General features: G+C 44.1%; 1 protein-coding gene across 1 annotated transcript; it reads right to left on the bottom strand.

Annotated features, from left to right (window-relative positions):
* Nucleotides 1-852: 852 nt before the first annotated feature.
* Nucleotides 853-8,725, bottom strand: LOC308077011 (uncharacterized protein; the record flags this gene model as incomplete). The annotated part of the gene is made up of 5 exons (XM_080417540.1): nt 853-1,126; nt 5,554-5,697; nt 6,853-6,900; nt 7,145-7,204; nt 8,638-8,725. 4 exons carry the CDS (start codon nt 8,723-8,725, stop codon nt 5,564-5,566), a joined length of 330 nt encoding a protein of 109 aa, XP_080273666.1. The 3' UTR covers nt 853-1,126; nt 5,554-5,563.
* Between the last annotated feature and the right edge of the window lie 3,504 nt (nt 8,726-12,229).

Below are 12,229 nucleotides of genomic sequence, written 5' to 3'. Positions count from 1 at the left end.
TTACTATACAGATACTGTAACATTATTAATACTTGGTATTAATGCCTGCCAAAACACATGTCACATAACCAAACAAATGTGTAACATTTAACAAGAACCAGAAACTCAGTTCCACCCGCCCAGAAAACATGAATGAATGTGCATGAAACACTTAAAGGGTAAGACCACTTTGGTAGAGGTTTGGGTTGTGTAGTTACCTTGCCATGATGTAACTCCAAAGGTGGGCAAGAAATCAAAAATAATTGCTCCATTGATTAGAAATTGATAATTCAAAAATATGCTCCTCATTGACTTACATTGTACGGTAAAACAGCTCTCAAAGTCACTCTTTTAGCACATAAATGAACACAAACAAAGCTGATTCAGACAATATAGAGCATCACCAAACCCAGTACTGTTTGTTTTTTTAATAAAAATGTCAACTTCCTGTTGATTTTACTATTTGAAGATCTGGATCCGGATCCGCGGATCCAGTCCAGGTTTTCTACTTATTAAAAATGGTAAAATCAACAGGAAGTTGACATTTTTATATAAAAAAAACAGTACTGGGTTTGGTGATGTTCTATATTGTCTGAATCAACTTTGTTTGCGTTCGTTTACATGCTAAAATAGTGACTTTGAGAGCTGTTTTACCATACAATGTAAGTCAATGGGGAGCATATTTTGAATTATCAATTTCTAATCAATGGAGCAATTTTTTTTTTCTTGCCCACCTTTGGAGTTACATCATGGCAAGGTAACTACACAACCCAAACCTCTACCAAAGTGGTCTTGCCCTTTAAAGCGAACAATTACAAAGTGAATTGTACCACAGTCGACTTTGCAAGTCCTTCAACACAGCCTCCACGTCTGGCTTTTTCTTTCTCGTCAGTCACAGTGCAAGATCCGGGAGGGTGGGGGAGAGCGGGGAAGGTCTGGGAGCTGTACCGCATCAAACATCACTTTAAACCCCGGATTTAAGCTTAGACAAATAAAGGTCATATTGTCTCAAATGTCAAATGAAGACAGCTTCAGAAATAAAAAAAAGTTCAGTTGAGGGCTCCAATATCCTCCATGCTCCTCCTTGCTGTTGCAGCTGTTTCACCAACGAATGCCTGTGTGGCACGAAGCCCCCTCCAATAGTGTCCTGTGAAATAAGACAGGTACAACTCGTCAGTTATTTGAATTTGGTCTATACACACAGACTCACAGATTTGCTAAATAGTTACTATATCGATTTTAAATGATTGAATCGTATCGTCATGAATAAACCAATATCGTGCCCAACTGCCCACAACTACTGGGGACTAGTGTAGACTAGGACAGACTCTGTCCAACTGGATATCCCAGCTAAAATCAGGGGAATTATCTTTTAGTGTATCAGCTTTAGACGGTCCGACAGATACATAGTCAGATTGACAGACCGCCACATAGACAGACGGGCACTTCAGACAAGCACTTTTGGAAGTACAGGTGGACTATAGGTGGTCTATGGGTGGTATACGGGTGGTATACAGGTGGACTATAGGTGGTCTCTAGGTGGTCTATAGGTGGTCTACAGGTGGTCTCTAGGTGGTCTCTAGGTGGTATACGGGTGGTCTATAGGTGGTATACAGGTGGTCTACAGGTGGTATACAGGTGGACTATAGGTGGTCTACGGGTGGTATACAGGTGGACTATAGGTGGTCTACGGGTGGTCTACGGGTGGTATACGGGTGGTCTATGGGTGGTATACGGGTGGTCTATGGGTGGTCTCTAGGTGGTCTCTAGGTGGTCTCTAGGTGGTCTATGGGTGGTCTACGGGTGGTCTCTAGGTGGTCTATGGGTGGTATACGGGTGGTCTCTAGGTGGTCTATGGGTGGTCTATAGGTGGTATACGGGTGGTATACAGGTGGACTCTAGGTGGACTCTAGGTGGACTCTAGGTGGTATACAGGTGGTCTCTAGGTGGTATACGGGTGGACTATAGGTGGTCTCTAGGTGGTATACGGGTGGACTATAGGTGGTCTCGAGGTGGTCTATGGGTGGTATACGGGTGGTCTATAGGTGGTATACAGGTGGACTATAGGTGGTATACAGGTGGTATACAGGTGGTCTACAGGTGGTATACAGGTGGTATACAGGTGGTCTACAGGTGGTCTACAGGTGGTCTACAGGTGGTCTACAGGTGGTCTACAGGTGGTCTACAGGTGGTATACAGGTGGTATACAGGTGGTCTATAGGTGGTATACAGGTGGTCTATGGGTGGTATACGGGTGGTCTATGGGTGGTATACAGGTGGTCTCTAGGTGGTCTATGGGTGGTCTCTAGGTGGTATACAGGTGGTATACGGGTGGTATACAGGTGGTCTATAGGTGGACTCTAGGTGGTCTCTAGGTGGACTCTAGGTGGTCTACAGGTGGTCTCTAGGTGGTATACGGGTGGTATACGGGTGGTATACAGGTGGTATACAGGTGGACTATAGGTGGTCTCTAGGTGGTCTCTAGGTGGTCTCTAGGTGGTCTCTAGGTGGTCTATGGGTGGTATACAGGTGGTCTCTAGGTGGTATACGGGTGGTATACGGGTGGTATACAGGTGGACTATAGGTGGTATACAGGTGGTCTATAGGTGGTATACAGGTGGTCTATAGGTGGTATACGGGTGGTATACAGGTGGTATACAGGTGGACTATAGGTGGTCTCTAGGTGGTATACAGGTGGTCTCTAGGTGGTATACGGGTGGACTATAGGCGGTCTCTAGGTGTTATACGGGTGGACTATAGGTGGTCTCTAGGTGGTCTATGGGTGGTATACGGGTGGTCTATAGGTGGTATACAGGTGGACTATAGGTGGTATACGGGTGGACTATAGGTGGTCTCTAGGTGGTATACGGGTGGACTATAGGTGGTCTCTAGGTGGTCTCGAGGTGGTCTATGGGTGGTCTATAGGTGGTCTACAGGTGGTCTACAGGTGGTCTCTAGGTGGTATACAGGTGGTCTATAGGTGGTATACAGGTGGTCTCTAGGTGGTCTATGGGTGGTATACGGGTGGTCTATGGGTGGTATACAGGTGGTCTCTAGGTGGTCTATGGGTAGTCTCTAGGTGGTATACAGGTGGTATACGGGTGGTATACAGGTGGTCTATAGGTGGACTCTAGGTGGTCTCTAGGTGGACTCTAGGTGGTCTACAGGTGGTCTCTAGGTGGTATACGGGTGGTATACAGGTGGTATACAGGTGGTCTCTAGGTGGTCTCTAGGTGGTCTACAGGTGGTCTCTAGGTGGTATACAGGTGGACTATAGGTGGTCTCTAGGTGGTCTATGGGTGGTATACAGGTGGTATACAGGTGGTCTATAGGTGGTCTATGGGTGGTATACGGGTGGACTATAGGTGGTATACGGGTGGTCTATAGGTGGTATACAGGTGGTATACAGGTGGTCTATAGGTGGTATACAGGTGGTATACAGGTGGTCTATAGGTGGTATACAGGTGGTATACAGGTGGTCTCTAGGTGGTATACAGGTGGTCTACAGGTGGTCTATAGGTGGTCTATGGGTGGTCTATGGGTGGTATACAGGTGGTCTCTGGGTGGTCTATGGGTGGTCTCTAGGTGGTATACAGGTGGTATACGGGTGGTATACAGGTGGTCTATAGGTGGACTCTAGGTGGACTCTAGGTGGACTCTAGGTGGACTCTAGGTGGTCTCTAGGTGGTCTACAGGTGGTCTACAGGTGGTCTCTAGGTGGTATACGGGTGGTCTATAGGTGGTATACAGGTGGTCTATAGGTGGTATACAGGTGGTCTATAGGTGGTATACAGGTGGTCTATAGGTGGTATACAGGTGGTCTATAGGTGGTCTATAGGTGGTCTATGGGTGGTATACGGGTGGTATACAGGTGGACTATAGGTGGTCTCTAGGTGGTATACAGGTGGTATACGGGTGGTCTATAGGTGGTCTACAGGTGGTATACGGGTGGTATACAGGTGGTGGTATACAGGTGGTCTAGAGGTGGACTCTAGGTGGACTCTAGGTGGACTCGGCATTTATAGGATGCCAGGTCAACAATGACCTGGTATCTGTCCTTTGCATAATCCTGCAAGGTCATCAAGGCTAGGAGGGCAAGTGCTACGGGCTGAGGTGGAGTCTATGGGTGGTATACAGGTGGTATACGGGTGGTATACAGGTGGTCTCTAGGTGGTATACGGGTGGACTATAGGTGGTCTCTAGGTGGTCTATGGGTGGTATACGGGTGGTCTATAGGTGGTATACAGGTGGTATACGGGTGGTATACAGGTGGTCTATAGGTGGTATACAGGTGGTATACGGGTGGTATACAGGTGGTCTCTAGGTGGTCTCTAGGTGGTATACGGGTGGTCTACAGGTGGTCTACAGGTGGTCTACAGGTGGTATACGGGTGGTATACAGGTGGACTATAGGTGGTCTCTAGGTGGTCTACAGGTGGTCTACAGGTGGTCTACAGGTGGTCTACAGGTGGTATACAGGTGGACTATAGGTGGTCTCTAGGTGGTATACAGGTGGTCTCTAGGTGGTATACGGGTGGACTATAGGTGGTCTCTAGGTGGTATACGGGTGGACTATAGGTGGTCTCTAGGTGGTCTATGGGTGGTATACGGGTGGTATACAGGTGGTCTATAGGTGGTATACAGGTGGACTATAGGTGGTATACGGGTGGTCTATAGGTGGTATACAGGTGGTATACAGGTGGTCTATAGGTGGTATACAGGTGGTCTATAGGTGGTATACAGGTGGTCTATAGGTGGTATACAGGTGGTATACAGGTGGTCTATAGGTGGTCTATAGGTGGTCTATGGGTGGTATACGGGTGGTATACGGGTGGACTATAGGTGGTCTCTAGGTGGTATACAGGTGGTATACGGGTGGTCTATAGGTGGTCTACGGGTGGTATACAGGTGGTGGTATACAGGTGGTGGTATACAGGTGGTCTAGAGGTGGACTCTAGGTGGACTCTAGGTGGACTCTAGGTGGACTCGGCATTTATAGGATGCCAGGTCAACAATGACCTGGTATCTGTCCTTTGCATAATCCTGCAAGGTCATCAAGGCTAGGAGGGCAAGTGCTACGGGCTGAGGTGGAGTCTATGGGTGGTATACAGGTGGTATACGGGTGGTATACAGGTGGTCTCTAGGTGGTCTCTAGGTGGTATACGGGTGGACTATAGGTGGTCTCTAGGTGGTCTATGGGTGGTATACGGGTGGTCTATAGGTGGTATACAGGTGTTATACGGGTGGTATACAGGTGGTCTCTAGGTGGTCTCTAGGTGGTATACGGGTGGACTATAGGTGGTCTCTAGGTGGTCTATGGGTGGTATACGGGTGGTCTATAGGTGGTATACAGGTGGACTATAGGTGGTATACGGGTGGTATACAGGTGGTCTATAGGTGGTCTATGGGTGGTATACAGGTGGTATACACAGGCATGCAAACAGCCCGAGGTGAAAAAGGTGACAACATGTTGTTTTCTTTCGGGTCAGGTGTCACACAATTGCCCTATTTGAGTTCAAAAAGGTGACTGTAGCTGAAAAGTGACACTTTTGCATGTCTGTGGAACACGACTTACTTAATTAGCGTCACTCGGCTTGTCTCTCGGCCCGGCGACTCCTTCCACCGTTTCGGTCTGGTGCAAGCTGCAGCCACCTTTTGACATACATCTCGATTTGGCCATCAGGTGCATTTGCGGTGCTTGTATTGCGGCGCACAGCTCCTTAAAGAACACACACACAAAAGAACAGGCAGGTTATGGCAATTCTCAAGAAAATCCTAATCTTATCGCTGCGAGCGTTTGTGTGCAGCCAGGGATGAAGTCAATTTGTGACCGGTGCAGATCAAAACATCTGACGCTTCCATGATGCACTGCATCAGATACGTTTCCTGTTGGCACCGTAACTCCCATGCTGGATGAGTGAGAACTTTCTCAAACTAAATGAGAATAAGACAGAGGTTCTCATAATCGGTTCTAGAGAGCAGAGAGAATCAATAATAAGTAGACTCGGTAACCTGGCTGAAGAAAGTAACACCTCAGTCAAGAACCTTGGGGTGATAATTGATTCTGAATTGAATATTAATACACACATTAATCATGTCACCAAGATTGCCTTCTTCCACCTTAAAAATATTGCGCAAATGAGACTATCTGTCGCTGAAAGATGCAAAAACACTGATCCACGCATTTGTCTTCTCTTTTTAACTACAACTAAGATTGTCCCTCAGATCACCACTCCCGGGAAAACACTGTAAACATGGAAAAATGGACTGACATACGACATACGTTGCAATGAAAACATTCAAATACACCACAAGTAGGTAACAATGGCTTTTTTTTAGGCATTCAAACTGGCCAGTGTGATCACCATTTCCATGCTTCGAAAACACCCCCTCATACAGACCAGTTTAAAATCTTTGTGAAACCAGTCCCACTGGGGTGAATTGTAGACTAGCACACGATGGCTGCGACATGTGCAGTCGGGGTCCACCCGCTGTACCGACAGCCTGCGGTGCCGACGGTTCACAATGCCGATGGGGTCCGCTTAGAGAGCCTGTGATGCAGGGTTAGGATCCACTCAAGACCGCTGCCTGTGAAGTTAGGTTTAGGCTGAGGGTAGGGGTTAGAGGTGAGGCTCTGCCACCTGGGAGGTTAGGTTTAGGATGAGGGGTTAGTCTGCCCAAGGTAGCGAGCCATCGGCACTGCAGACTGTCGGCACCACGGCCCATTGGCACACAGATGCTGCCCCATGCAGTCACCACTAGTATGAACAGTGCATAATCAGATAAAATCCATAGACCCTTCTCACTTCACTGCAAGAAAAATCTAAACCTAGGATCAAAGGGTACATTGAAATCTAAATGTGTACATACATACCAGCCAAAATGGGCCCAGGATCAGGTGCATTCCCCACCAGAAGTGGACCTGGAAAGAGGGAGAGATTAGAACAAGCTAGGTTAACATTGATTAAACAGACAGAAAACCAAATTAACATGATTTTGCAAATGTATTTTAGTGAATTACTGAACTGTTGCATATCATTGGGTAAAGTAAATTTTGCCATGTTGGCTCGCATTTGAAAATGTCGCCTATGGGATTTAACATGGCCTTTTTGCTTAAATGCATAAAATAAGGTCTGTGGTTAATAAAAGAGTATGAACTTGCGAACCTGGATTCAGCAGGTTCACACGGTTAACAAGGTTTTCCACAGTCACTTGGTAGGGTGGCGCTGGAAGCAGGCAAATTAAATTAGTGTTAGTGATATCACAAAATCACAGAAGTCAAACCTAATTTAGAGGCATTTTTTCCTTACTGCCAGCTGGAGTGGTTTTATCTGAGGACCATGTGCTTCACATGACGTCTCTATAACACGCCCCCCAAATACCTAGCAAGCATCTACAAGCTCACAACACTCACTAGCACACTGTAGATCTGCCATTAAAAAAATAGAATTGATTCTATGACATTCAAAGTATACCATCTGTAAACATCTGAAGTCACCATATTATGGTGACTTCACAATGAACACAGCACAGCAGCAATCAGCCTGGCTGCTAATTGCAACCTGCCACCTCCAGCATTATATGCTATTTAGAAACAGGTGGTACACCGGACACTTCCAAACAAAATCACATGCACAGCATTTGCCAGAAAGTAGCTCATTTCTTTCTTTTTCTTTTAATCGAAACACTTTGCAGATAGAAAGATGACCATTTAAGCTTTCATACAGCTACAATGTTGTTTAATACAATAAGATAGGACTTTTCTGTTTGGATGTATGGGCTGTCAATGGTTGGTGTTGCAACTCTGTTCAACATTCAATCGTTTGTCACTACCAAAAGCAGGAGTTAAATTTAAGTCCTACAAACTTCATGACAAATAGTAACCTCACAAAGCACTGTAAATCTGCTATTAAAAGAAAACAAAAAAACGCAAGAAATAGCCATATACAAGCTCACACACTCTGATAGTTTGACATTGTAGGCTATAACACCAAATTATGCCATTAGGTTTAAACCATAAACACTATGAGTGTATTAATATAAAAAGGAGAAACACTTACATATATGGGGCTAAAAGAGCCGATTTGCGAGCTCGTCAAACAACGTGGTTTGTGTTGGTGAAAAGCCTTGTGTCTATTCAACTTTTAATGCGTCCTATCCGGTCTAAAGCCCGCGTAATCAAGAACTGTATCCGGCCCCATTTTCACATACACATACACGCACGAACACATTCTATTTCCGTTTCCGATACTAGACAGGAAATAACAGTCTAGCGCCAAATAGGCCCCCTTTACAATACTTTGTACAGCGAACTAAACTATTAAACAAACAAAACTATCACAACACACAAGTTACGAGCCAACTCACGTCTACACCACTAAACCAATTTAATACACAAGTTCTCATTCACAACACGCACCGTGCCGTGCTACAGACAGAAATTCTGTGATTCGAGCTACCTATGCGACCAGCTATGCTAGCCAATGCTAGCGTTAGCATCATCCACGCAGCTGTGAATGTCAAACAAGTTAACCTTAAAATACTTTGCAAAAACTTCAGTAAATACTGGGGCATGCATATAAGATATCCGACGCTGCGGCCACAGTTCAGTTTAATTCTTAGAAGTTGTGTGAGTGATATGAATTATAGTCATTATTACCGTGAGAATGTCCGTCCGTCTTGATAGCAGCAACCAAACAACACAGAATGCGCGCTCTGGGCTGACACGCTCTGACGTCATGACGCATGGATACGATACAAATCCCGTGTGTGTGTGTGATAATGATGATTATCACAATCATACTCATAACAATAATGATGATAACGATAATAGTAGTATGAACAATATATAATAATAGGAATAAATGATAAACAATAATGATGTTGATTATAATAAATTGAGAGTATGTTTAAAAAATATATTTTATTTTGCACATCAAAAATATAAATAGTTTACTAATATACAGTTTATTTTTATGTTGTCCCATTTTAAAATTAATATCACATATTGAAGGAAATATCAATTAGTTAATACAGAGAATGGAAATCAAGTCTATTTAAATCTATTATTTTTATGTGCCAATCTGCCAGAAGTTGGCCAAAATCGGGCCGATTGCACACATCCAAAACTGGGCCAAATCTGGCAAACAGATCTGGCCCAGATCTGGTTCACTTACGGCAAACCGAAGCCGACAGTCAGCCAGAACTGCCAAAACTCAGCCGGAATCGGGCCGAGTCGGCTGGCTACCTGGGTTACCACAAACTTCACAAGAAAAGGGCTTTTCACCTGTATGAGTCCTCATGTGTAATTTTAGACGAGTCTTTGTAGCAAAGCCTTTACCACAAACTTCACAAGAAAAGGGCTTTTCACCTGTATGAGTCCTCATGTGTAATTTTAGACGAGTCTTTGTAGCACAGCCTTTACCACAAACTGTACAGGCAAATGTCTTTTCCCCTGTGTGAATCAGATGTACCTTTTGATTAAACATTTTGTCACACTCTGGTTGCATCTTGTGTGATTTCAGTGTGTTTAAAGCTGACTGATCTACCCTAGTCTCCTCCCACTCATCACTCTCTTCAGTGTCTGATTCAGAACAGTGTGAAGAGAGGAGCTGGTCATCACTAGTTGGTTGTGATGTTCCACAGTCCTCTACATCAGCTTGTGTTTTCATGTGTTCAGTGGAGGTGCTGGCTACAGGTTTCGTCTCTCTGTTTTCATCATCATCTTCACTTTTCACTGCTACTAATGTCAACGTTGACCCACCAGCTTCTTCTGGTCTTTGAAGTAGCTCCTCCTGTTCCTCTTTAATCTGTGGTTCTTCCTCCTGGACCAGACTGGAGCTCCACTCCTCTTCAGGGGAAACCTCCTCTTTACACACATGGGCGAGCAGGAAGTCTAGGAAAAAAGATACAACGAGACTCTATAGAACTTTACATGATATCATGCAGTGTTCCCTCTGCTTTATGAAAAGATGGCGCACATACATCCACTTCAGTGTCCAGGTGCAGGAAAGAAAAGTTCAACAAAAAATATATATGAAGCACACTGTATAAAAAAGCTCAGCTGTTTTAATTGCTTTATTTTCCTTTGTTTCCTGTTTTATGTCTTTAGTAGTTGGAAGAACTTCAGCTGCGCTCTGTGCTGAAAATAATGTGGACCTTTGTTTACATTGCAGCTCTCATAGAACATGCAAGGAGCGCTGAATGAGAGGTGGTCCCAATAATTTTTTAATTACTTGTAAATGTTAGATCAGTGAGTCTTTTGATTAGTTAATACTGAAGTAGAATTAACTGCACAGCTTCAGTGAACCCATTAACAATTTTACAACCGAACCACCAGCCCACTTTCACAAATAAAATAAATAAAGAGTGCTTAAAACTTACTAAGATCCAGGTGGTCTTCAGGTTCCTGTTCAAGGTAGTCTTCAGGTTCCTGTTTAATAGAAACAATCCTGGCTGGAGAACTGATCTTCACCTGCAGACTGGACTCCACACACTGATCTGGAATGAAGGAATGCAGCCCAAAATTAATGATAAGGACTTTGATGTGACATAAATAAGGAGGACTAGACTATATATAGAGACTATAGATATGTATAATATTAAACTTTAAAAGTAGGTGTGTGAGAATAGGTGTGTGGAGGGGGAAGTTAAATTCCAATCAAAATGGAACCTAATGGTTGGTCTATTGATCTACAAATAATGATCCCCAAAAACAGTTCTACAACCTAACAACACTTCACCATGCAAACACTGTGTCATACATGCAGTGTGTAGATTGATGTTGTAACAGACATACCTGCGGTGTGTAGTTTGATGTTGTGTGTGTAACAGACATACCTGCAGTGTGTAGATCCATATCAAAATCAATGTCCAGCAGTTTGGTTTGTTTCTCCAGCAGAGTTTCTAGTGTCTCTATCTCTCTCTGGAAGAGGTTGCACATGAACTCTGCAGCCGCACTGAGGCGCTCCAACACAAACACTCTGACAAGCTTCACACAACAAACATCAGCACCACGCTGCTGTTTGTCCAAAACACACAATATCTCCTCTCCCACCGACGTCATGTGTTCATTTATCTTCAGCCGTACAGACTCCATTTGACACGTTTTTACCTCCTTTATGACACGTTTTTCACCAAGACCACAACACGTACTTACTTTCGGGTCAACGTGTTTCACACATGCGCATTGAAGGATCCAGGCACCGTTGCCTTCTTAGTGCCTTTCGCCCCCTGGTGGAAGAGGTGTGTAAGTGAAGATAGAGCCTCCTGTAGCTGTGGAAAGACAGTCTGTCCTCCCTCACTGTGAGTCCTGAGAGTTTAACTGTGGTGTGTCCTGGAGTCTGAGCAGGAGGACAGAGTGGAGATTTGGAGTGAAAACACCACCTTTTATCTTGAAGAGGAGAAACACCTCCTCCCACCTCCTCACATTCTTCCAGTTCACTGCAGTCAGGGGCAATTTCAATGTGAAAGGCTCATAACAAAAGACGCAATGATGGGCCATCACCAAAGAAACATTTACATAGATGCCAGTTCTTCCAATGTGTTTTGTTTCATCATATTGACTGTTTTTTCTTTGCCAAAGAAAGCAAACCCAGACACAAAAAAACATTTCACTGACTTCTTTACACTTGTAAACCTGTGATGACACAAATGTGGATTCTGATTATGTCAAAAGTTCATTTAGAAGTTTAGTTATTGATATTTTATGGAATTGTCCATACAGATAACAAAATGTTACTTCTCTGTGAAAACAAGTGTGTTTGTTGGACATTACAATGATACGCCATCATGCCACCCTTTTTCGTTTTTGAAAATGCACGGAATTCAGGGTTTTATCAGCACTGCACACAGAGCGCTGAGAGTGGGGAGTTTTTACTAATATAATGAATGACCTTGTTTCAGTACTTTTTACATGTGAATGAGTATCATTCTTGAACTAGGTGTAGTTCGAGGTGTAGTTCCAGACTCTATACAGCATTCGGAGATTGTGGAACAGTTGTCTGGCTACGTGAGACTACTTGAGTTGAGCACAGTCCATAATGCTGTTCTGCTGTCGTTACATGAAACACTTCAATGTCGTGTATCAGCAGGTCAGACATTGAAGGATACAAATACAGATACAGACATTGAAGGATACAGATATTTGATCAGCCACACAGGCTGATCAAATATTAAAGGTGTTTTATTACTATTAATCAACCTGTCAACACCACAACTGACCCAAATGAGTGTAGAAATATTGAGATTGA

Source organism: Gymnoscopelus braueri (assembly GCF_963280865.1).
Source record: "Gymnoscopelus braueri genome assembly, chromosome: 21".
Taxonomy (NCBI): domain Eukaryota; kingdom Metazoa; phylum Chordata; class Actinopteri; order Myctophiformes; family Myctophidae; genus Gymnoscopelus; species Gymnoscopelus braueri.
Note: the sequence above shows the minus strand (reverse complement) of the source record. Positions and strands in the feature narration are given on the sequence as shown.